The sequence below is a fragment of the Lonchura striata genome, chromosome 12 (genome assembly GCF_050655825.1).
Source record: "Lonchura striata isolate lonStrDom1 chromosome 12, ASM5065582v1, whole genome shotgun sequence".
Taxonomy (NCBI): domain Eukaryota; kingdom Metazoa; phylum Chordata; class Aves; order Passeriformes; family Estrildidae; genus Lonchura; species Lonchura striata.
Genome location: NC_140714.1, coordinates 18,460,379 through 18,487,482, shown reverse-complemented (window position 1 = coordinate 18,487,482; position 27,104 = coordinate 18,460,379). Strand labels below are relative to the sequence as shown.

Genomic DNA, 27,104 nt, shown 5'->3' with positions numbered 1-27,104 from the left:
AAACAAAAGAAGTTCAGTGACACGTGCTTCACCAAAAATGATGCCTGGTTGGAAAAGTGATTTTCAGGCACTGTAGCAAATTGTGGTTTTATTATAAAGGTATTCAATGAGGAATCCACAGTTTGCTGCAGAGACCAAAAGATAAAACTAAATGTGCCAATAATTAATTTTCAAATCATGTCTGCTTGATGTTAGGATCCCATTTCCACATAAGAAATGATTATGTTTCTTTCCTCTAAGAATAGTTATGTCTCCAAGTGAATATCCTCTTCACTGAGCTTGGAATCAAGAAAATCAATGGCTTGGGACTTAGAACCAAATAAAAGCTTATGTTTGCCGTAAGCCTTTAAAGTTTCTCTGTGATGGATACTTTCTCTCCAGTGAAAGTTTCCAGAGTTTGACAAGACATTTCAGAGAATTTTTCCAAGCAAAACAATTAAAAATAAGATGTAAGCTTCATGTGACTGGGAATTCCTATTATGTGATCCACTTGAAAATTAAAACCCAGTGGAGCCTTCACAATTCCAAGGCTATGCTGATTGCCATTTGAAGCTGGAAAGGTTTTTCCCTAATGCACAAGTGATGAAGTGCACGTAATGCTTGGAGGAAAGTTACCTTATCTGCAGTATCAGATATAGATTACTGCTGGAGTCAGTGTGCCACGCTGCTGGATCCATACACTCTGTTCCAACATGAGGAATTGAGTTTCCCTGATGTCATAAATTGAACACATAATGCAATTAACATCTCCTTTGAAGTTCACATTGACCAGGTAACCACTAGAATGAGTTGGCAAAACTTAACTGAAGTCACCGCCATGAGCTCAGAGACTTCAGCACTGAATTAATTTCTGTGAACATGGAATTCTTGAGGCTGAGACATTGATAGCTGCTCCTTTGGGACCCCTCAGCTAGGGTAATTTATGGTATCACACTACAGTTGACATGTTTATGATCACACCAATAATTCCAGACTTTGAGGCATTCAAACACTGGAGGTAACTAAATGATTAATTTTAGAAAGAAGAGAATGGAACAAAGCCAAAACTTCTATCTTTGTGAAAAAGAAAAGAACTTGAAATGAACATCTTGGCTACTTTACAAGACTGCAGAAACATTATAGACTGAAAGACTGTGTAATTTCCAAAAGTGTTAATACTCCTTGGAGATGAAAATACGGTGACAAAAATAGAATTCTTAGAATAAAACAGAATTTTATTTGCACTTAAAGAGAAAGAAAATTGTATGAGGAGAGGGAAACATTGCCTCATTGTCAATGCTTATGGGAAGCTATTTGGTTTGAGCACTGAAAACCAGACTAATAAATGATCAAGTAGAAGTCGCTAAAAAGACTTAGGAAAATAGATACTGGAAAGTTATGATTGGTATTATTAAGCATAAGAAAGTATGGAGCTTAGTTTTACACACAACAGAAGTGCAGCTAATAAAAACATTGATACAATCACAGACTGATGATTTAAGCAAAATTATCTCTGGTAATATAATAAGTGAAGATTAGTAACTGATATATAAATATGAAAAAATATATTGATCTACATGGTATCATGATGTGCATCTCAAAAGATCATTTCAGACTCTCAAGAGGTTCAAATACCTAGAAGCTGTTTTGGAGCAACTATTTTGCACCTTCTTACCCCCAGGAGCACAGAGATTAAAGTCTCTTTACCTAAAGCGTGCTGATTTTTTTTTTTTTTTTGGTGTCATTTTAAGGACAAATTAATGCATTTAGCTGTTAAAACAAGAAGAACTCATTTCAGTCTCATGCCAGCTTTAGTTATAGCTGGCCTGGTTTACCTTCTTTCTTAGAAGACTCTTGTTTTATTGTTCAGAATAATGGCAGCTCCAAGAGAATTCTGTTCAGGTAGGAATCAAAACCTCTTTTTTCGCTGTCAGGAGAGCATTTACACAAAGTCCCCTAATTCAAGGGAAGAGAGAAGTGCTTACCTTCTGTTGGTGATGTCTTCAGATGTCTGCAGAGCCCCTCTGTTTCCCCATAAGTCTCTTTAATTTTTACTACTGCTTCTGTCCCTCGGAGTTCCATGAGGGAGCGCAGTTCCTGCAGTGTGCACCCAAACTCTCCTGCATGGTTGGCCTCATTTCTTTGGTTCTTGGAATAAAAATCGCTATTTGTCATGTCACCCATCGTGGCTGGTTATATTGCTCCACTCGTTGTAGTTGATACAATCTTAAAACTCTTTAAAAATGGAAGGAGAGGAATCTCAAATTCCAAATCGGAGAAATTAAAAAGAATCCCGCGTGTGTCCGGCGAGCGACGTGGAGGATGCCCCTGGAGCGGAGGGTGTCCCTGACAGACCGGAGGTCACAGAACGGCTGCTCTCAAGGCTGCAGACCAGCTCCACTCCATTCACCATTTCCCATTATGTTGCACCCAAGCTGTAGAATCTACATGGTCATTTCTTCCTCTGGACCTTTGGGAACAAGCAGAGAGGACTCATTACAAGGTGGGACATGGGATGGTGTCAAATCAAACGGGTTGTGGCATTCAGAGGAGCTGCACAGCACCACGGTGGGGTGTCCTGGAGGAGCTGCAGGTCGGCAGCATCCACCCCAGGACAGCACCGCCTCTGCCTTAGATAAAGCTCTTCACAGCTCCAGCACCAATAGCAGCGAGTCCAAAGAGCAGCCGCTAAATGAGATGAGTCATGAATATTAATTAGTGAGCGATTAGCCCGGCGTGCAGGATGCACCCCCAGTACGTGCTCTGCTCCATACAGCCACCCCGGGCTGTCCTCTGACCAGAACAAAGGCTCCCTGATATGGCTCCAAGGTTAACAATGGGTTAAATGCTACCAGTTTTCATAATGAGTTAAACCAAAACTGGTTTTTAGCACAAGGGTGGTGAAACTTGGGGAAAAACTATAGAGTCATCATCACGAATGCAGAATATATTTAAATACATTACGTCTTGCAGCCTTGCCTTCCGTGCAAGTGAGCACAGCATGGATGCAATGGGATGTCTGCCTTGGAAGAGGCAGAGCTCTGTATGAGGAGTCCTTTCCCCTGAGCCCAGCCACACACAGCATTCTGCTGGGCTCTTTTTTCTTCTTTTCCCCTTTTTATATTTTCTTTTTTATGTGCAGTGTTGAACGAGTCCCAGTTGGACCATCTGGGAGACAGTTGATTACTTGCTAAAGCCAGCCTTTAAAACCTGTTTCCCCTTCCCATATTCTAATGAAGTTGGTTTAAATACTGCTGAAACCAGCTATTATATTTGGCACGCAGAGTTTTAACAGAGATTAAAGGTTTCTTTTTTGCCTCAAGCTGGTTAGTGTGAGTGCACTGTCTAATCTAGAGGTATCAGAATCATTTTTACAATAAAAAAGATCTTTCAAAGGGCACCTCAGCAGCCTAATAACTGACCAACCTGTCACAGGCAAAGGTCACACATTGAACTTTCTAGGCACAGCAATCCCCAGTGGAAATTGTAGATAAATGCCCAGATAAAGCACATCAAGAGGAGCCCAATGCCTTTCAAGTCCTGGACTTGCAATAATTTTAATCCCCCACCCAGCTACAGTTGACGTAACACATTGGGTTTGCCGTTTCCACTCTCTAAAGACATTGCCATTGCTCTGCAGTGACGAAGATCAGACCTGTGTGAGCACTAATTTGGAGTTACCTTGCTCAATTAACAAAACTGAACCTCTACCAGTCCTCTCCTTTATAGCTTCAAACTCAACATTCCTTTGACTTCTGTGGAGAAAAAAAGTTAAAGAGGAAAAAAAAAAGGAAGTTCAAGTTCACTATGATATTACAGACCAAAACTCAAATACCAGCCAACTGCTACACATTTCTTCCACCCATCCTATTTACTGATGTATCTTCCAGTGCTAAGAACTTCTGCCACCCTCAATTTCACATATTGCTTTTCACATTCAAGAGATGAGAATTTCAGCACAAAATGTTTTTACAGGAAACAACAAAGACAAACCAGAAGTAGCAATTAAAAAGGGTCTTCATTTGCCAAGCAGGAGCTGGTGAACCAGACTCTGCTCTCCATGGCTGCATCCTGGGCACTGCTCAGCCTCAACCCATCCCCAGGTAAACCCCTATATGCAGCAGGAAAAAAAGGCCTTACTCACTCTATTGCTTTGTCATTTTGTAAACAGGATGGATCATTATTCCAAACAGAAATAGCATCAGCCTGCAGCATTATTTGGGGAAAAAAATTGCAGGCCAGAAATGTCACAGATGCCCAGTGAAACAGGCTTCATCCCAGGAGGCAGCACAGGGCTCCTCCTTCCTACCAGCAGCATCCCAGGCTCTGCCTGCTGCCAGCCACAGCAAAATGCAGATTGAGGTCTGATTGTCAGAAAGACTCTGAGGCTACAGTGACGATAACAGAGAGCTGAAATAACAGGCTGCTCTCTACTTCCAGTGCTTAAAAAAAGCCCAATAAAGTCTGCTCCTAAGTGCAGTTCAGGGTTTTGAAAGCTGAGCATCTCAAACAGCCATGATTTTAAGAGAAAAGACAGAAAAAACATTGCTCTAATAAAAAAAAAAAATATTTTTAAACATTGCTCTAAAATAATAAAATGATTCTTAAACTGTTCCATAACACCACAGGAAAAAGCCAATTTTGAGTGTTTTCTGAAGAGAACCATCTACTAATTTCATTTCTGATGCAAAGGGTACTAAACAGCAAAGACATTTTCTCCATTATCTTCCTGTGGGATGTGTCCACTCCTCTCAATCAAAGCATCTCTTTAGGCTCCCTGAGCTATAAATTAATACATTTTTTTCTGTTCTTAGAAATACATTGTCATTTGTCAGCCACAGCAAGACAGTGCTGTTGCTTTTCAGCGCGAGTCATTTGCCTGCTTAATTTTTAATTTCACCTCCAATTAAATATTAACCAATAAACAACAAATATGAAGTTTACACTTCCTTCAGAGCTTCCAAACCAAATCACTGGCAGTCTGTGCTGCCCATGACTCACCTAATGCTGCGCCACCAGGGAAACACCACCTCATGTTTCTGAGAGGCAGATGGAGAAACACAGCAGGCACAGAGTGTGACTGACATTATTCCCTGCTAATGCAGCTCCCTAATCCCATGGAACAGGATCCTCAGGCTCCATCCCACCCCAAAATCTCTCCTAGCCAAAGCCCAGCCCCCTCACCAGGCTGGCAGGACTGACACGCCACCACCTCACCCCTCCTAAGTGCTGAATATTGAATATTTCTTCACCAAAAGCTGAGGAATAGATGTGGCAATATTCCCATCATGGGGCTTTGCATTTCCAAAATACATCCAGATAGCACAAATGGGAAAATTAAGAGTCTCATCCACAAGAAATCCCATTATTACACTGGGTTTGGGTGGTGGTTTTTTGGCTGGTGTTTTTTGTTTCCAGGTTTTTTGGGTGAAGGCGAGGGAAGGGACTATTTTACAAAAAACCTCACAATATTGATATTTTCAAGATGTTCTACATGTTCTAGGTATTGATGTTTTCAAGATGTTCTAAGTGAACTATCAAGAAATCCTGATTAAAGGAAGTGATAGTGGCACATTTTTCAATCAAAATTGTCTAATATCCTAAGAAACCAATACATAAAGTGAGCTGGGTGCTGCTTTTTCTGCTCTACCCATGGTGGGCTTCCGCAGGTTTAATCCATAACTAAAATCTTCCTGGAACAGAAAGAGGCACCATCCCCAAATCCTGAGAGCACAGCTTTCCACACCATCCTAGAACAGGGTCACCTCCTCCTCTCCTCCAAATCTCCAGATTTGCTCTCATCACTCCCTGTGAGAACAACCTGCAGGGAAAACGTCCCTCCTCAGGCATGTTCAACAAAAGAGAAATGAAAACTCCAGTAAATTAATTGCACACACAACAGTAGCTGGTTTTCCCAGAAAAAAGCAGTCACTTTTAATGAAGGTTATTTGGTTTTACTTGTTCTTCCCAATGCTTCTGAAACTAGAGAATCGAGTAAAAGAAGTCCCAAAGTGCACTTGAAAACAGCAGACTGCTGTGGAGCAGAGATAAAATCCCAGCCCATTTAGATACAACTCAGGTAACAAAAAACTTCATACTCAGAACACCTGAGTAAAAATAAATAAATAAATAAATAAAGATAATAATAATAAAAAAAAAATCCTTATTTTCCTATTTAAAAAGAAAGAATATCAGCCTGTTCCTTGGTCTGGAACTTTGTCAAAGATGTATTTTTTGTTGTAGAAATTGCAATATAAACTTGAGCTGGCTGCTTAGTTGGGTTGTTTTAGATTTTTTTTTTTTTTCCAGAGTTGCTGTGTCTGGGGGAAGAGGCTTCCAGTCCTGTAGAGCCCAAGTCAAATATTTTTAATCTCCTAGCTGCTTAGAGGAAATGCATGCCAATTAAAACAGAAGCAATTTGGATGAGCTAACTGCAGGCCTGCTGGGAAAACTATTCTTTGATTTCCCTAATCAGGAAAAGTCTCATCTTGGAAGCTTGTAAATATTTTCACAGAGTGTTAGAATGTAGATATCATCCCCAAGTATTCTGACATCTGATTTCATTCAGGCTTCTACTGGCAGGAAAGTTAACAGCAACGTAATGAACCAGATTTCACCAGAGCAGAATCCCAAGATTTGCATTTCACAGTCCTTAAAGTCTGGACAAATAATGGATTCATGATGAGTCAAAAAATAAAAAGAGGATATATTTTTAATTTGCCTGTTTTCTCTAAACTGAGATGATGGCAACTCTGATTTCACAGTTTGCTGTGGGGAACTGTTTGAATCACAGGTTAAGGGGTGATCCCCTCTCAGCCAGGACAGGGATCAGCACAGCCCAGGCTCTGCTCACTCCTCGGGCAGCTGGAAGGTGGCACACACAGCTGCTGCTCCAGGAATTAAACTCGGGGAATTAGCACTTCCCACCCCTCCACAGGGAGCATTACTGCCCCACTTGGGCTTTATTTGGCTGGAAATAAAATTCCAGCTGAGCCCTATAGACAATCCCTAAGGAAGGGGAGGGGGTAAGCAGTGAAATGTCACATTTGAGTGAGTACAAGGTGCATAACCACATTCTTCTGTATTCACTGGTACCATTCCTTAATAAAGCAGGACTGGAAGCAGATTTAAGGGAATTTTCCCTTGAGTCTGAACAAAATCATGAGAGATGTTTTGAGACTACAGTCCTGGGAGCAGCAGGGCAACAACTGATTGCAGAGGATGAAAACCTCACTGCAGACCTCTGCAAGAGGAAAAGAGCTGAGAAGGAAAATCATAACCTGCTCTGCAGAGGCCTGCAGATATGTGAAATAAATCAGGCGTGGCCCAGCTGTGGCATCTTTGCATGACAAAGCCAAAATGTCCATCCATTTGTGAACACAATCTTCACGGAGCACAATGAGGAAAGGATTCTCTATCAGAAGCCAAAAAAAGTTGATTTAATGTACCCAGCAATGCCTAAACTCACACCCTCGTAAAAAAAAGCCCAAAAAACAAAAATCACACTGACTTTGAAACTCAATTATCAGCAATACACAAGATGCAGAAGGAACTAAGGAAAACCACCATCTGAATAAAAGCTGGTTGGCACCTTACAACATGTGAAATTTCTGTTTAATACCAGGAAGGCAAGAGTAGATAAAGAGAAACTGAACTTTTTCACTGAAGTGCTCTCATAAAATATTCTTGACTTCATCCCTACATTCCCTCATGAATTGGAAGCTGTCTTATGTTAACCTGTCCATCTGTGACCAAGCTGTGCCTGCCCCATCCCTGGCAGTGCCCAGGGCCAGGTTAGATGGGACTTGGAGCAGCCTGGGATAGTGGAAGATGTCCCTGCCCATGGCAGAAGCTGGAATAAAATGTCATTAGGGTAATTTCCAACCCAAACCAGTCTGTGAATCTGTGATCATTCACTCATGATGAGCACACACAGATGAGACATTCATTCAGTTGTTTTCAGACACAAATATATTTCCCCTGATAATAGGATGACATTAAGACAATTAAGTTAAAGTATTATTTTAAAAATATTGCAAAATGAAAACATTAAAAAAAAAAAAATCACAGGCAATTGCCTCTTACAATCCATTAACAACTGTTCCAGTCTTTCAGCATGAACCTGAGTCTCCAGTCAGTACCAGTTTCATTATCAGGTAGGATAAATAAAAATTATTCCATGCCTCCTGTAGACACTGCTGAATATTTGAAGGCAACAAAAGTCTTGTCACATTAGAGAGACAAAAAATATCATTAATTTTGGTTCTACAATAAGCATATTTACTTAGGACTTCTACCAAAGGGCATCTTGCACAAATTGGCTGATTTTTCTTTTTTCTGTGTTGTATTAATGTAATTAAGGGAATTGAAATGAGGGTTGTGAATTAAAGTACCTGCAGCCCCTGCTGCAGTGCACAGTTATTCAGCCTGCGTTTGAGCCCAAGCCTTTCCTCTGCTCCTCGTGGAAATGGCTCCAGCAAAGCCAAATGAACTCCTGACAGCAACAAAACTGCTTTAAGGGAATCAATTCAGGCCCATTAAATAACGAAATGACTCCATCAGTGACTTCTGGGGGACTGCAGCAGCTCCTGCAGATGAAATCCTTCCTCCCCTGGTGCCAGAGCCTCTGTAGGAGCCTCCCTCTCTGCCTGCAGAGGTGGGATCTGCCCTGAAAATGAAATTTTTTTTGTTAAAGGCTGCCCCAGCCATCAGTTTTCAGAACTCACTCTCACGCCCTGCTGGTGCTAACATGAATTTATGATCTTTTGCTTCCAGTGCTCAAATGAAGGGTTATTTTCCATCAGCCATTTATTCTCTTGAGGCTCCCATCCCCCACTGCAAAGCAGGTTTGGGGTTTCTTCCACTCACTGCCTTCCTACACACCACATATTCCCATTCTTTGGGGTTGTGTTTCTGGCACTGAAAAGGCCACCCATTCTACAAGCTTTAGAAAATTCATGTTTTCATGTAGAATAGATTTTATAAAGCACAGCTGTTGCAAGAAGTGTCAACTTCCAAATTTTCTTATCGCTTTAATCAAAAACAAGCTGGGGAAAAAAAAAAGAGGGATATTCAGACTTCAGACACTCGGCATTAAATAAAGCAGATGTGAAAAACAAAATCTAAATTAAATGCTCTAATTTAATTTAGATCAGGTGATCAGGTAAGGAACATTTCCCAGCACAGATTCCAGCATCACTTCCAGAGAGGGGAAAGCCTTTTTTTATGGCTGAAAACACCCAAAGGATGTACTAGAGTGCTGCTACATCACAGAGGGATGTTACAGAGCAGTTCCTCGCCATCATCTCCAGGGAAAAATATTCAAAATTTCTTCCTTGGGCTGAGGTGCCTTTCTTTTCTCCCCCAAAATTATAGCTCTGTCCAGTCCTTACAGTTTCAACCCAGGGGACAAGGATAAAAAAAATCCTATAAAAGAAAAGAGCCCAAATTCACCAGGCTATAATTCAGGTATTCTCATTACTTTGCTCCACTAAAAGCAAATTATTGACACATGAACACTAAAAAGATGAAGCATTCTACATCTGCCCTGCCCTTCATCTGTGTGTTTCACAGACCACCAGACTTCTTAAATCTAGAATCTGAGTTACCATGTGACCTTTAGCTGATTATCAGCTCAGTGCACACAATGTCAGGGAGTTCCAGGAGTCTGTGTGCCTAAAATACCTAATTATAGCCCATTTTATCAGAAAATTCTCCAGAATATCTTAAAAGAAATAGATTTTCCATCTCCTTTCAACCTAAAATTCCAATCTAACCTTTTCCTGCTCCATCCCACCTACAATTTTTTGGCTTTTGTTCAGACTCTGAGTTTGGTTCCTAATTATTACTTTTTTTAGTCTATTGATAATGATTGCAGTATTAAAAAAAAATAAATAGCCTCTCTAAACTACATACCTTGATACTAACCCAATATTTAATACTTCGGTAGAGATTGACATTGCTCCTGTTTGGTCACATCCATCTTGACTTCTTTTCACATTCCTTCCTCTGATTTTTTAACAATATTTTACAGGCACTTTCAATCCTAAAAATTGAGGTTAATGAAGACAATCTTACCTACAACTGAACCACCTATCAGGCTTTTAATCAATATAAACTGCAATTTCATTTCATGATTCCTCTGTGCTCCCAGCTCTACCTTGAGGGTTGCATCAACCCACGACTGGTTCAAGATTTGTTAAATGAGACTTGAAATATTTCCAGTCCTGGACAGGACTTTGTCACATCAAAGCAAACTCAAAGACTTAAAGGAGGCCTGGACTTGATTAATTTTTGAATAAAATAGAGATAAACTGAAGCATTTTCCTGCCTTCTTAGGAGCATGAGGAAGTGCAGCAGAAGTGCACTCATTAATATGAAATAGTATTTTGATGGATTGCTTTTACTAAAAAGTTGACAGGTATAGTGTTTTCCATAAATATGGATCTATGAGATAATAGAGAGAATAAAAATCCTGGGGAAATCCATAACTGGCCAGCTGTAGAGAAATTCATTTTGTTGTGACATAATCTGAGCTCTGGAGGTTAAAGCACCTTTCCACTTTTAACATCCATGCTATTGTAGCATGATCACTGTTGACACTCATATCCCTGAGAAAGAAGCTCCAATTTCTACATAACAACCCAAGGGAGACCATTAAGGGAAAAGAAAAAAAAATAAAAAGAAAAAAAGAAAGAAAAAACAAACCCTGGCCTTGTTCTGCGGTTCTCTCTGTCCTTCTGTCAGTATCTATCACATAAAACACCCAGCCATTAGCAGGGAAAAGGACTGACTGACTACTGTTGTCTATAAAAGTCAAGAAATTCTAAGCAGATTTAACAGACCTTTAGCCAAAAGACAGGAGACCACAGCACAGCCACACAGACATGGAATCAGATTGCTGTGTTAACCAAAAATGCCATAATTTCAGTGTAATACATGCAAAGTCTCTTAGCTATGAGAGGCTTCAAGACTGATTGAAGAAAAATCCAATTTTCCAGGAGTTACTCTTATTTTTCAGGTGTGCGATTGCTCAGCAGGTGAAATGCTGAGCCTCAAACAGATCATGAAAAACAGCTGGTCCAAGGGAAAAAAAGGAAAAAAACCACCCCCACTAAACAAACTAAACCAACTTCCACTCCAGACTAAATTTGCAGACCTCTCTTCTGCCACCTTGGTTTCACTGTCTGAGGCATTTTCCTATAACATTAATTTAAGATATAAAGACATGAAGCCAATGTTGAAGCTTTTAATGCAGCACCATTGGTTGTTAACGAGATCCAGAAAACTAAGCTTCCATGCAAAAGAAGCACAAGAAGAAAAATAAAAGAAGAAGAAAACAAAATATAAAAGTAAATAATTTGGTTGTTAAAAAGCCCCCAAACAATATATTGTAATTTAATGGCTGAATAGAAATATATGCAAGTAGATTTGGAAGAAGCACATTTTTCACTTGCACCATTCCCATAAAGGCTGAAAAAGCAAACTGCAGGCTATAATCTGCTTTTCAGAACATATATCTACAGTTTCTTTTTGTTAACAGTGAAAAGAACTTTTACATATTTTCCTTAAAAAAAAAAATTAAAAATTCTTACATAAGACTGGGCTATTTTATTCTTGGGATGGGATACAGTTCTCTAAAATGAGAATAGAGAGACCAAATTATAACTAACAGGGGCCATCTCAGAAAGATTTTTGTTGCCAGCTGCACATTTGATGGCAGGAGATCATTTTAGTTAACCAAGGGCATAATCCCAAGTGTGTCCTGCTGTGTGCCGGCACACTACAGAGCATTGCTACTCCACCTCACCTATTTATCAGGATTCAAAAGCAGCAGGTGAAAGTATAACAAATTTAAAACCAAGCTTTAATATGTTAGAAACTGCTAAAAATAAACTACCAGCAGTTTACCACCACCAGTACACAAAGCAGAGTTCAGCTGCTATAAAATTTGGCATCTCTTCAAATCTTTATGCCACTGAACTCTCAGACCATCATTATGCAACAACCAGAGGTAAAGAAAAATAACTTATTGCTTTGCTCCATCTTATGGAAAAGAAGTTATGTGGTAGAAGAAAAAAGCTTTTTCCCTTCAAAAGATAAATTTGCTTCAAGCGCATTCTGTTATTTTTTTTGCTAAAAATATAATCCATCTAATATTTTTTATTGCCACAGCTTTTTAAGTTTTTCTTATAAACCAGCCCATCTTTGCTACTAAAGAGAGATCCAAACCTGGCCAGCTTTGAACTCCAGCTCCACATCCTCAGCCATGGGCTTGCAGGTAACAAAAAGCTAGAACAATAAATTGCAGTGAAATGATTATTTGGGCAGAATTTCTTTGCAGTTTTGCAGAGAGTGGAAGAGAGAACAGCCACCTCATCTGTCCCCAGCTGAAATGAAAGGCAAGAGGCCCCAGCTGGCTGATTTCTCTCACCTGCCAGGAAAACCACAGGTGATTCTGATTCTCTTTAATCAGGGGAGAAGAAGGAGAAGCCCTTGGATAGGTTCAACCCAACAGCCCCCAAGGCATTTTTAATCACTAAGAAAATCAAGTATAAACATATTTTCTCCCTGGTGATTCAGAAGATCTGCCCTGTAAGGCAAGAGGAGCAGAGCTGCTGGAGAGGTGAGTCTGCACCATGAAAATTCTTGTGAAAGGAGGAGAGGGGAAAAATCCATCCCTGCAGGACTCGGGTATACAGTGGGAGCTGCCAGCCAAGGTGACTCCTGAGAAAGAGAGCAGCCAAAAAGGAGGTTTTAAATCTCAGTGGGCATTAGCTGAAAGACACACAGCGATGTTCTGTAGAGCTTTTAAATAGGACATGCACAAAGGGTTCCAAGGAGATGGCTATCAGGCAGCCCCATCAAAATACCAATTTTTTTTTTTTTTTTTTCCCAGGTTATTGTCCTCTACAGAGAATTACGAAATCATTTTGGAACAGAAATGAATAAGTACAATTTGACAGAAATCACAGCCAGGCCCTGCATAAATCCCTGACTTAAATGGCCTTGCCAGCACCATCTGAGGGGGATGAGGAACATTTGAGAGCCCCAAGCAGAAGGAAGGAGGGGAGAGGGCCCTGCCCAGGAGCTGCCAGGGACACTTGCAGAGGGCACTGGGCACCGTGGGACTCCAGCTCTTCTCCCTGGCACCAGCTCACACCACCTGGCCCACAGGAAGGCACGCTGGGGACAGGCATATGTGGGCAGAACTGGCATGGTAATGCTAAAAAACTGGCTCATTAAACCTAAACATCCAACAGGAGGAATAAAAAATAACAATAAAGGAGTTTGGGAAGAGAAATTTCCAAAGCCAAGTGTTCTCTGCATTCAGCTTGAGGGAAAGCATCAATTTTAGCAGAGGGGAAATAAAATAAAAAACCCATTCTTCCCTCAAAAACATATATGAGTACAGACATTACTCTCTTTCTGCTTCACAGAAGCAACATTTGGAAAACGACTTAACCTTTCTATTTTTATCTGGGTGCATTCAAATTACCAATAATGTACAACATGCTGTAACAAAACCACTGATGTAGGGTATAATTTTCCCTCAAGCACATTATCCTAGCTGGTGGCTCAGAAAAATAAGCTGATAAAACAGCAGCAGACATCAATTGATGGATAAAAAGCGATCACAGCTATGTAGAATGTTGCTGCCCAACCTTAAAATCATACAATTAGCCAAAAAATACAAGCTGTAGGACAGGACATACCAACAGCCATGCATTAGCTACGGGGTCATCCCAAAAATCCTCCTACAAACACATTTTTAGGCAGACCAGCAGATTATTGCCTCATAATTTAGCTATTAACACATAGATTTATTTTAAAGCCATCATCATGCCTGGTACTTTTATTAAATAACTTCTTCCCTGTCAAGTTCAATCGGGATCTCATCCTAACCATGATGAGCTTTTAATTTTCTGTGCTATTAATAGCAACTTAAAAATAAAATGTTCTCTTTTGAAGCTATAAAGCTGTAACTTTCTTTAGGAGCTGCAAGGGGGAAGAGAGATTAATCTTCCTACTCTGCATCTCTTAAGCTACATTAGTTATCTGCATATATGGGAAAAAACCCAGGAGAACAAGGAAGAAACAGGAATTTTCTCTAAGAATCCCTTAATATCACTCCCTGTAAGGATTTCACATGGCTGCAGCACAGAAATGAAGAATTACCAATACACAAGGAATAAATACTTTAATTGCCAGGTAGGTTCTGAATCCTTCTCAGTGACTCCCGTGCCCATCACCAAGAGATAACAGATTAATGAATGACATAATTAGCTGCAGGATGCACAGAGTCCTGTCCAGCAAAGCCCTTCAGCAGATTCTCAAATTTCAGCACAATTGGGGTCCTCATTAATTGGCCAGCAAACGAAGAAAGATGGGAAGCTGGAGATGAGCCTCATGGCCCTCTGTGACCATCTGACACATGGATCAGATGTTCCAGCTGCTCTTCCTCAGCTGCCTCCTCCCAGCAAGGGCAGAAGGGAAGGTACAAAGCTGCTCGGAGCCCTCTCGGGGTCGGGAGGAGCAGAAGGAATACAAAGTGCTGCCCACTCCCTTGCAGCACCCTGCTGCAGGGCTGCTGGCACTCCCAAGGGATGACACAAGGACGGGCAGCTCCAAAGCTGCCACCAGAACCACAGAGCCCCAGCAGCTGCACAAAAGCCCAGAGAAAGCTCCAGGGAGAGCTCAGAGCTCTTCCAGGGCCTAAAGGGGCTCCAGGAGAGCTGGGGAGGGACTGGGGACAAGGATGGAGGGACAGGACACAGGGAATGGCCTTAAGCTGGAGGAGTGCAGATTTCAATTGGATTTAGGAAGAAATTCTCCCCTGGGAGGGTGGGCAGCCCTGGCACAGGTGCCCAGAGCAGCTGTGGCTGCCCCTGGATCCCTGGCAGTGCCCAAGGCCAGGCTGGACACTGGGGCTGGGAGCAGCCTGGGACAGTGGAAGGTGTCCCTGCCCATGGCAGGGGTGGAGTGAGGTGGGCTTTAATGTCCCTTTCCACCCAAATCACTCTGGATTCAATGATTCCGTGACCTTGGGACACCACGGAGGCCCTGAGCTGCTTTGGGATGCATTTGCTGTGAGTGCCTCGGTGCTTGTGACCTCTCTTTTAGGATATGGGCCCTGCCACAGCTATTGAAGCCTATCTTTATCTAAAGATTGGAACACTGAAGTGTGTTTTAATGACGGATAAACTGAGACCATCTGGATGTCTCAGCTGCTACAGAGCATGATTGTTTGCTGATTTTAACCATGGCTCTCGCAGAGAACATAGACCTGTGTTGCACAAAGTGCACGAGCTCAGCTTGATTTCTCCTTGTAATCAAATGTGTTGATCTAAAATCTGTTTCCAGCAAATTACTTGTCTGTTTTGGGAGCAGCTCCCTCCCTATCTCTTCAGCACAATGATGGGGATAAGCAGAGACAATTGAGTTGAAAAGGTATTTTTGTGAGGGGCTGCCAGTGAAATCTTCCATTTTGGAACACAACCACCATTTACTCACAAACTACATACCAGGTGCCAACTCAAAATCTGGAATTTTATTTCCCTTTTTTTTTCCCAAGGGTTTTGGTTCATTTTTGTTGTTGCTGTTGGGTTTGTTTGGTTGGGTTGTTTTTTTTTTTTTCTTTACAGAGATTTGTTTTAAAAAATTGGTAATTACTTGGTCCCATTTGAATGGTGGTGGCATGAGGACAATCTGCATTTCTTCATGCACGTATTTCAATAGCTAAGTGTTTTGAATACTGGATAACCATATTGCAATTAAGCTTCAATAGATAATATCTTGACCCTGTATATGTCCTGCAAGATAAATAATGAGTTTATTTGGGAAGGTAAAGTAAGAAACTACTCAAAACAACAACAAAATTAATGATGAGCAAAAGAAACTGTGAAAATAATTCTGCAGAATAATTATTAGAATATTGTCTCGACAGCTGAGGTTTCTATTATTTCTGAAATTAAACAAAACCAGTAGGGGGTCTAATCCAAATTTCCCATGTTCCCACAGATTTTTTCCATGTCAGAAGACTACAGGCACTGGAAACATCCCAATTCTAAAACCTTCAGCAAACTTCACAGCTACTTTTCAAGAGACCAGGTCTGGGTCTGGAAGTGGGGGTGGAGTGAGTGTGTAATGACTTCCACCCAACACCTCAGCCAACAGGCACCATGAACAATTTGAGATTGGAACATTCTGTTTAAATTAAAGTGCTGTTAATTATGCATTCACCAGGAATGCCACCTGTAACTTCAAATTCCAAGCAAATCTGAAAATTAAAAGAGTAAAAGCAACAAATGTTCTTGTAAGAAGAGCTACTCCAGGGACACTGAGATCAGAAGTAATTTACCATATTTTAGCATGTTTTTTTTCACCCTTTTTCAATCTAAATAAAGTTTCTGGAAAAGAAATTTCTATCTGTTGCTTTTACCTCTCAAAAAGTGATCCAACACAGAATGCTCTGGCTTTTGACTATAAGGTGACTGTTTGAAAATGAAATCCTATCCTGTGTTCTTTTCCTATCACAGTATCAATAAATGCCTAAAAGGGAATTTCTGGAAGAGGTATCTTGAGATGCTTGGGAGAAACACCCCCCCAAACACCAAGATAAGCTGACTGCTCCCATTTATTAGGCACCATCTGGCACCAGGGGACATTGCTTTATTGATTTGTTGGGCTCAAATCCCTTTCAGGGACAACACATAAATACCTACTAAGATTTCAGCTGGTTACTACTTTGATTCCCACTTGGAAACCCAAATGGTTTGCATCATTTGAATTCATGTCACCCATCACCAATGGCCATCCCAGATGTGCTGGAAAGCCACATCTTTCCCTCTGACACCAGGCCCGCAAATATTTCATACTAAAGGATTCCCAAATAAATTAATTCTGGCATTAGAGATGTGGAGGCATCCAATGGACCAATAAAATTAAATCTCTCCCTCTACAGGCAGAAGTGATAACAAGGAATTACCAAATTCTCCAAAGATCCAGCCTAGAGCTGAACATGCCTAAAGTTATTAACCATAATGTTATTAAGCTGTGATATTATTGTCATATCTGTGCCTTGATGTGTTCAAGGTGTGCCAAGTTTTAAAACAAGTTTTAACACTGGGATTTCTATGATTAATCTGTTTGAATCAAACCCCCTGCATTGACATAATACCTGAAATGTGCAAGTAAACAAAAGGCAAAATCCAGCTGTTGCAAAGGTTTTCACACCCATCAACTCCTACATATTTCCTAGAGAAGCAAACTCACACCTCCTGCAACAGCTTTGGTTTTCGTAGCTTTTTGTGAGCCCATCTGAAATAATTCAGACATCAGGTAATTGAAATTACCACATTTCTAATAACTTTAAGCAATCTCCCAATCTGTTTTTTTAATCAGAAATCTTACAGAGAGAGCACCCCCACAACAATCTCCAGAATAAAAGGAAATTGTCAATCCTTTGCATGTTTATCTACAACCCCCAAAAAATAAAAATACAAGCTTATCTCAGAAAATTTAGCAAAACTGATCAAAGCTGAGCCCACATCTCTGATTTGCATGCACCTAACCCACATGCCATCCCAAAATGCAGATCCAGCCCACGCCTGATGGCAGCGAGCAGCTCTGCCAGGTTGGGGATTAAAAAACAAGATCCCAACTCTTGCTTCAACCCATCTCAATCTGGTGCTCCCTATGTAAATCAATGCAGGTTTTTTAGCATTTTAAATCAAGACAACTTTTGTTCACATATGCTTCTGTGATTATTGTTTTGCCTTCTTTGAAAATGAACAGAAAACACTTCCTCAGATGTGTTCCTTAATAACCTTCTGTTTATCTTGCTTTTTGTCACTTCTTGCAAGAACAAAACTTCCCAAGTTCTAGCACAACCATTTTAAAAAGGACTTAGCATTGATAAAGATTTGTGGAAATTGAGTGAGTGGAACAGACCCTTCCCATCCCTGTAACAGCAACTCCAGTGACCTTGATAAAAACAGATAAACAGGAAAAACACACAGCTGCCATCTAAACCTCTTTAACTCTTCCTGGAAGCTGCAGTTGCCCAGTGTCACCCTGACACTGCCAAGAGCATGTGCACATCATTTAGAGGGGCTGAAGCCTTTTTGGGCTTCCTAAAACCAGAGGCCAGACAAAATTAGGAGAATAAAAAGCAGTTGTATTTATTAAAGGGCCTTCAGGTACATTTTGGGCTATGCCAGAAATGGACCACGCGTCACAGGTTTTTATGCTTTTATAAGTTTGGTCCATTTGCACTTTGGGGTTAATCTTCCAGTTCCAGCTGCAGGTAATGCAGTCATTGAGCCCAGATTTGCTCCCCAAGTCCCTTTTGTTCCCATCCCTGGGGCTGAGGCAGTGAGGTGTCCTTGAGTGCCAGGCCTGGAGAGGAATTGTTGGGAAAGCTGCAGCTGGCACCGTGTGTGGGGTTTGGAGCTACACACTGAAGAGCTGCAGGAGTACAAATGGATGGAAAATATAAAAGCTAAAATGATGCTAAGGCATCACGGAACCACTCTTGTGGCAATGTGTGTGCTCATGTTGTGCATTTCCATCCCAGTCAGGAGGCAGTGACACAGGCAAAGCTCTGTGTGTGTGTTTGCCCCTGCTCAGCTGCTGCTCTGCTTGACCTGATCTGCCACTGGCAAGCACAGGCAGCAGAGTTTATTTGCTGAATCTGTTTACCCCACTGTCAGTCAAGATGTAGGATGATGCTTAAACAGGCAACAGTCAGATTAATATAATTGAGCTGCAGCTCGGAGCAGCCAGGCAGCCGTTCTGGAATGGCAAAGCTCTATTCCCTGATGATTAAAACCTCCCAGGCTTGTATCAGTGTAAAGACACCAAACCAGGGATGCACAGGGCACCCAGAGATGGGAGCGTTTCCTTTTGGGAGTAGCTCAGCAGTTTGAGAGGAAGCAACGTGAAGCACAAGGAGATAAGTTGCCATTTTAATTGCATAAGGAGCACTGGTGGATTTGTCATTCCTGGTGACAGAGTTTTCTCCCCAGAGTCACATTCTGAGCACAGCTCTGTTGCTATTGTGTTAGACATTTCATGCACCAGGGTGACAGCCCAGCACACAGATCCAGAGAGCCTCGTAAACAGACTGTTTTCATTGACTCCAGGGATAGATGCCTCTCTGCTCTTCCACAACAGAGCAGGAAGACTCTGTCCAAACACAAAAAAAAAAGGAGCAAATCAGTGCCTGAAAAGGAGCTCAAGTCCTCAGCACCATCAGACTGACTGAAAACCACATATTTCTTTCTGCTGGCAGTGCTATTTCCAGCACAGGGGAAAACAGGCAGGCAGCTTGCAGGTGGCATCCTCCTGCAGGGACCAACACTGCTGGCACAGATGGCACAGGCAAAAGGGGAGTGATGCTGGTGGTAAATCCTTTTGCTGAAGTCTTTAGGACCCTTTGCACTTTAACTCTTTAGTACCTCAAAACTGTGAATCCCAAAGTTGGAAGAACTTGTGCTGACTCACAAGTTGTCAGGAGTGAAACACACAGAGTGAGGTTCTCGTGGTGGCAGAGGGCTCCTCAAGGCCTGGCACCACAGCTGTGGCCGTGTCTGGGAGCAGAACGTCCCCAGGGAGAAGCACTGTGCTGCAGCTGGAGCTGCACCCCACCAGCATCCCACAGCTGGGAACCCCTGACTGGGTGCCACCACTGACCTGGTGCAGTGATTTCAGTGACATTTGCCTTAGAAATGAGCCCTCCAACTCCAGCTGAAGCACACAGGAGCCACCAGTGGCACAGCACACAGGAACTATTTCTGTATCTGTGTAGAGCTGATCTTTGCCTTTTCTCTAGCCTAGATTTTGATTTCCCCTAAGTGATCAGTGTTGGCCTAATTCTACTCCCATTTACATCAGTTGAAGCTTTACCATCAACTTCAAAGAAAATGGATTTAACCCAATATAGTTCATTTTGATAAATTCTCCTTTAAGAGAGAACCTCTGCTTCTCCAGCAGAGGATAAGATGATGTATTTTTACACCAGGCTTCAGAGCCAGATGACTTTGCTGTGCCCTACATTCACGTTTTGGGTTTGAGCAGCTCTGCAGTTCAGAGCAGCTCGGCTCTGGCTGTGTCTCAGCTCTGTTTGCAGAAAGCTCTGGAGCTCAGGCAGGAGATTTCTCTGGGAGAAAGCAGAGCAGAAGCCCCACTGCAGGTTCACACTTGGCACACAAGGGCAGGAACAATCAGAGGGCTCTGGAAAGCTTCCAGGCCCAGCAGGAGCACTTTGAGGCCAAATGCTCAGACTGAATCCAGTCAGACACGAGACCTGCACAGATCCAGGGCTGCTCCCCACTATTGATCTGCCTCTAATGCACCAAAAGCCTTGCTGATGGACATACATTGCAAACTCCACTTCTGCCTCTTATCTCTAGCATCTTTTCATTTCCCATCCCTTTCTAAATAATTCACTCAGCATAACTGAGTCTTCACAACCTTTTGTGTCTTATCCACAGATTCTTATTTAAATTACATCGATTTGGATTTAGCCTTTTTGGATTATAGCCTTGGAGCTAGGCCTCCCTCTTACAGGGACCTGACTCCAATTGTTAAAAATTCTCTCCCAGAATGAACCTTCCGAGACACTTTAGACATGGGATCATTTGTTTAACATTGTATTAACCAGCAACCTCATATCAAGAAAACTTCTCTTGTAAACAAGATTCTGTAACAAATTATCTGATGCATTAGGCATAAGAACTTTAGACCAACTTATGCACCAGCAAATCCACTATCAGAATTAAATATTGAAAAGGAACACCACAAAAACAGCCCTTCAAATAAGGCTCAAAATTCAAAATCAGAGTACCAGTCTAGCAGGAACAGCCGTGGTTTAGGCTTTTCAGCTTTTACAGAAGGAAGGACTGTTGCAAAAGGTACCTCTGCAAACACTACAATGGTTGGGAAAGGAGCTGCACTGAAGGACTTCAGGAGGAATTTCTTCACAGAAAGGGTGCTTAGATATTGGAAAGGGCTGCCCAGGGAGATGGTGGAGTCACTGTCCCTGGAGATGTTTAAGGAAAGACTGGATGTGGCACTTGGTGCCATGGTCTGGTTGATAAGGTGATGATCAGTGATAGTTTGGACTTGATGATCTCAGAGGACTTTTCTAACCTACATGATCCTGATTCTGTCCTTATTAGAAAACATTTTATCAGAGGAAGAGCAACCCCAATACAGTTTATCACAGATACTTAGCAGGAAGGGAAGACAGATACAGTTGTAAATGCAATTCAAATATTTCAGCCTTTATCCAGCTAGAATCCCCCTTTAACAATTATATCCTAAAATTGTTGGAAACCCTCTGTCTGCAGGAGTATCTCATTCTGCCTTTATACGTAATGATTTATTTTCATTCTTTCCCCCTCATACCCCAAGATGGGGACAGAACCTGCTGACTGTCAGATCTTTTGCCTCAAAACCAAGGTACACTGTGGCCACCCTGACCCAGGCTGGCTCATCTGCCTCTCTCTCCCTGATCTGCCTCTGCTCTTCTTGATCTGATTCTTGATCTGCCCTTCCTGATCATCTTGTGCTGTTTCTGATCTGCTCCTGCCCTCCCTGATCTGCCTCTCTCTCCCTGATCATCTTGTGCTCTCCCTGTTCTGCCTCTGCCCTCCCTGCCATCCTGTCCCCCAAGGCCTCTCAGGGATAAAGTGACATCCCTAAGGATGATGACATCCCCCAGAATAATAGTGACACTTCCCCCAGCAATTTTCCTTTTAACCAGAGAGGGGGGTAGTAGTTTCCAAGCAGTTTGCATCCTTGTAACCTTAATGAGCCCACCTGACATTTCAGAAGTGACACCTTATATTAATTGAGCATGTTTTATCATAACTCATTTTCCTCTTTAATCACATTTCCCCCTCAGACACAAGCCTTTATCAAGATGATTATCCGATGTATTATTTACTATTTTATGGTGCGGGAAGAACTCACCCAAAGGAAGGTGGCACTTGCAGGAAGGGTGCTTTAACAAGAGACATTAATTAGCAACCACTGTAATAGCACCACAGCAACAAGTGTCAAACCTCCCTACATGGACTCAAGCAGTCAAGACTAAGTTAACATTTTTTTCCTTATTACTCTGACTTTTATATAATTTCACACCATAAATGGAAAAGTCATCTAGAAATTTGGGGCAGGTCATTTATCACTGTTGAAAGCAACTGCACAAATTTGTCTGAGATGGAAGAATTTCAGTAACATTTTCTGAATTCCCAGCACAGGATAAGACTGTGCTGCTTTCATTCCTCCTGATTCTGCACTTTGGTCTTACCTGTGTGAATTCTACTTGCTGGAATCAATTAGAGCAGCAGAAGATCACAAATCTATCATGGAAAGGTAAAAAAGTCTCATAAAGAATTGCCAGCAACAACCCAGAGGAACAGCTGAGCCCGAGCTGCCATTGCAAATCAGTGCTCCAGGACTGCCAGAGGACTCCACAGCACAACTCTCACAGAGGTCCCAGCAGACTAAAAGTCGTCCATGTCTCACAAAAACACAGGCTCAGGTTTCCCTGCATTTCTGCTTGGAAAACTGACTTCAAATCAAACAGCTCTCTTTTGGTTTGGGGGCTGGTTTTTTTTTCCCAGTGTTCCTAAGAAAACCATAGGATGATTTAGATTGGAAGGGATCTTTGAAGGTCATCTAGCCCAACTCAGTGCCAACTCCAAATGTGGAGCAGCTTGCTCAGGGTCATGCCCAGCTGAGCTTTGAGCATCCCCAAGGATGGAGATTCCCACCCCTGTCTGGGCCACTATTCCCATGTTGGAACATCCTCCTGGTGAGAAAGCTATTTATATTTGACCAGAATTCCCCTTACTGGAATTACAGCTTTTACCTCAAATCCTTTTGCTGTGCACCTTGGGGATGAGTCTGGATTTTCCTTCTTTTATGACCTCCATTGGATAAATGAAGAAAGGAATAAAACCACATCCACCTCTTCTCCTGAGTGAGGAATGCTGACACTCCCGAGCCTCTGCCTGTGTGCCACGTGCTCTCACTTTGGTGGCCCTTCTCTGGACTCCCCACAGTCACCAGTACCTCTCCTGTACTGGGCAGACTGGTCACAACTCTCACGAAGCAATATCGCAAGTTTGAAACACGGCAAGGAAGTCAAAAGGAGTGGGGAGCACAATTATTGAAGAGTTCAATGCCCACATCTTGGCTGGGGTATCTCTGATAAAGCAGTTAACCTGCACCTGCCATTCCAAAGGGCTTTCCCTGAGCTCACAACGCCACCATTCACCCAGAGCTGCTGAGAGCAAAGGAAGAGTTGGGGTGAACTTTGCCAAAGTCCCTGGGAAAAGGATTTTATTTCCAGAATCAAGAATAAGTCTTCATAACTGGCACTGGAGGGGGAGGGAAAAGTTTCTATACAATGAAGGCCATCCATTTAATCAAAGCATTAATCCTAGAGTGAATTTTCTGGACACATTTGAACCTCAAGGTCAAAAGTTGCAAATACAGATTAAATACATTTCTTATATATAGGATTAGCCACACAAAAGAGATTGTTTTAAAACTTGTTTTCCTTCAATCCACAAAGTATTGGAATTAAGGGACTTGAAAAATCAGCAAAGGAGTTTGATGCATTTACAAATCTCCATTCACAGTCCTATCAAGATAGCTCTGCTAAAAAGAATTAATTCTGATTATCAGGGGAAAAAAATTGTTTGCCTACTTTAGCAGGTTGCATAATTCCCAAAAATACTTACAGCAATATTAAATTCTGCTATATTGGAAGTTTTACATTATACAGGATAATGCAATACCTAAAACTGAACACGACCATTTAGGATAAAGTAAAACAGATTATCAATCACCTCTCCCTCTGTTTCATAAACACAATTTGAAGAATGAGGCTTTGGTAAAGACAGATACCAAGAAACAAATACAAATCAGAGCAGAATTCAGAGACTAATGACTCAACCAATTTCCTAAAGCCCAAAATGTATCCAGAAGGGCTCTGCTGGGGGGAAAGGTGCACTGAGAGGTGGGCAGGGATCATGTACAGTGGTGGAAAAACAAAGGACTAAAACAATCAGCATTTCAGTGTGGCCACAGTGTCAATAAAGAGAACTTGTGCGTGAAGGCTGTGGCTGTGATCTTTAACCAAAATAAAATCAGCACACAGCCAGAAAAAGCAACAGGGAGGCAGGTGGCAGCACAGGTAACAAGTGGGAGAGGATTTGAATTCAGCTCTGAAACGTTTTCCAGCATCCCCTGGTGCTCAGCTCCTGGGCAGCAGGGATGCTGCAGCTCCAGCAGCTGGGCAGGCGAGGTTTGTGGAGAAGGGGAGGCTGGTCCACAGCCCCGCTGGAGGCACTGCTGTCACCCCACGTGTCAGGAGAGACAGGCAAGCAGCAAAACTGGAGAAAGGAGGAGTCAGGAAAGTGGCTAAAGAGCAAGAGATGCATTTAAGCCTTCGCCAAATATGTGCAACCCGAGGGAGAAGGCAGGGAAGGAGTGGGATGGATACAGCCCTTCACCCTGGGATTCAGGGGAAAGGAAAGCTGCCAGCACTGCTCTGCAGCACAGATCTCTCAGTTCCTCATGGGTTAGAAACAAACATCCTCATTTCTGCTCCCCAGATACATTATGGTACCTTGCAGTGCCCTGCTCCCCAGGAGCAGAGCGCTCTGGCTGTGCTGGCCAGCCCTGACACCTCACTGGCCAAACACAGCCGGGGTGCTCACGAGGAATGAGGCCAGGGAAGCTCAGAGCAGGGCTCTTCTAAAGCCAGTCTGGGCAACGTGAAGTCACCCCAAGTTTCAGAAATAAAGGCTGAACAGCTTTCTAAGGCACTCTGATGCACATTTTCTGCTGGATGAATACAGATTTTGCAACACTTGCAAATCCCATTAGCAGCAAGGAGAGCTGTAGGACTCTGTGCACAGGATGCATTATCACTGAAGTGATCCCTATTTAATTACTAAAGAAAACACAAACACTTTTCAGTTGATTTTCACAGTGTTAAATAGCTTACAAATTCTGGCATAGATGCCTTTCTTGGCATGCATCAGGTTCAACATTTGAGCAAAGTCATTCCTTCACCTCAGCTGAAACCTGGGCCCTCAGTGTTGTGACACTGCCCTTGATTCCCCACAAAAACTGTGGTCGTTCTTTAGGAGTTTCACATCTTCACTTTAAAAACCAAGCAATTACAGCTCCTTCATGTTCTATTTTATGGTTCCAGCAGTTTTCTTAACCTTGAGAAAATTTTGGCACCATTATTCTAATTATGAGAAGTGGGAGTACATGAAATCTTTCCAGCAAAGGAGAATCTGAGCTGGCAGATGCATGAAATTCTATCCTGCAAAATGACAGAAGGGGAAGTAATGGGACACTAGACCTGTCACTTACCCAGGTAAGTGCTGTAAATAAAAAACTACATTCTTTTAAGCTCATTCAGCTCTTGATAAATTGACACCAAGTAGGGATATTGTTACAAAATGCAGCTGCAGTAACTCAAATTGTTTATTTACAAAACCTGTTGTCACTATAACACAAAGACAAGCAGTGTGTGTGTGTTTGTGGTACATTTAAAGCCCCAAACCCCAGAAAAGAAAGTCTCCCATGTGTGTCCTGACACAGCACCATACATGAAAAATGCATGCACTTTCCTACTGTGCTCACACATTGAGTTACAGCCACTGGGGATTTAAATACCCCACTGGCCTTTTTCTTTCTCTGGGACAACTGCCCTGGAACCCAACATGCACAAGTCCCAGGTGCCATGAAGCCTATGGAGCCATCAGTCCCTAAAATTTGGAGAAAACCAAAGGAGTTTATATTTTAACAATTTCCCATTAAAACCCTCAAGTTTATTAAAGTCTCTGTGCTAAAAATATTAGAAAGCTTTCATTCCAATAAAAGACACCATTCCACAAGGTATCCTGAAGCACAGGAAAGCTCAGTGAAATCTAGGCAGGCCCTCACAGACATCCCTGTTGCAGAGGGGCAGAGCTGAGCTATCAGGGATCTCCTCCCCAGCAGAAACCTTCTGAGATCCCTGCAGTCACAGATGTCCTCACACACACTTAAAACCACACTTCAATCCCTCCTGCATCTTTCTCTGTGTTGTACTTGGCTAACCCCTTACATAATCCCAGGACTTCCTTATTTTAAAGCACATATAAAATAGCCCAAGTTCAAGCACGGAGATAACAAAGTCGTCAAACAAATCTGAACGCTTCCAAAACCTACTTTTCTCTTTTGACAACTGTCTGAGAACAGAGAGTGCAGAGAACTGTTCCTCCTTTAAATTTAGCTTCAGCCTCTGTGAAAATTCCTCCCAACGCTCCAGCATTTGCTGCCTGGTCTTTCCATTCAAGTGGAACAGGGCAACGAACCCTATTTTGCTGACCCATTCCCATGGCTGTGGGATTACAGAAGGGAAAAAATGAACACGTGTCTGAAGAGAAAACCCAATTTATTTATTTTTTTTACATCTAAGGCTGCTGCTGCACCTCTGTTTGGCACGCCTTTGTGCGCCAGGGAAGGAGCTGGTGCTGGTGCTGGCGCTGTCCTCGGAGCCACGTGAGCTCTGGAACTGCTCAGATGTCTGCCTGACATGGGATTGCTCTGAAATTAGAACATTGCCCCATTTTCAATAAAGCCTCCAAGATTCCAGGGTTGTCCCTGTTAGCAAGGGATGTCCTTGAAAACGAGGACAGCTGATGACCTTAAAGAAGGAGGGTAATTAGTCACAGCCCTGCAACCTTTTCTCCTAAAGAAACAGTGATAAAAGTAAACTCCTATTAGAATATCATTAAATGCATTATTATGCAATACTGGTTACATAACCATGCTTTACCAACTCGGGGTATTTTCAGGCAGAATTCAGTTTCGCAGACTTGCCCACACAGAAAGGTTTTTAAAAGTATGAATTGTCTCTCTGGAGGGGATGAAAAAAGCTCAGGTAAATTGATGAATGGCAGATTGGCTGCCAATATTTCACATCCAACTTCAACCCTTAAAAAAAAAAAAGTATTTTTAAGAATCCCTTTTAGCTAATTCCTCCCAAAGAAGTGATAAAATTCATAGAAGCATTTGCAAATCCAAATATATCACCCTATCCA

The 27,104-nt window shown here is 42.1% G+C and overlaps 1 protein-coding gene and 1 long non-coding RNA gene across 21 annotated transcripts in view; one reads left to right on the top strand and one right to left on the bottom strand.

Moving 5' to 3' along the window:
- Positions 1 to 27,104, bottom strand: part of ATP2B2 (ATPase plasma membrane Ca2+ transporting 2) — a 397,487-nt gene that overhangs the window by 165,981 nt on the left and 204,402 nt on the right. For 19 of the 20 annotated variants that reach the window (XM_031505907.3, XM_031505906.3, XM_077786065.2 and 16 more), the window contains one exon: positions 1,965 to 2,449. In XM_031505907.3, the coding sequence (XP_031361767.1) occupies positions 1,965 to 2,163 (199 nt within the window). In that variant the 5' untranslated portion in view covers positions 2,164 to 2,449. Of the gene's footprint in view, positions 1 to 1,964; positions 2,450 to 12,210; positions 12,232 to 27,104 lie in introns of those variants that run through there. The other variant, XM_085590167.1, reaches the window with a different exon arrangement.
- Positions 12,311 to 17,961, top strand: LOC146766287 (uncharacterized). The gene is made up of 3 exons (XR_014958078.1): positions 12,311 to 12,604; positions 12,878 to 13,198; positions 16,000 to 17,961. It is a non-coding gene; the product is annotated as an uncharacterized LOC146766287 (long non-coding RNA).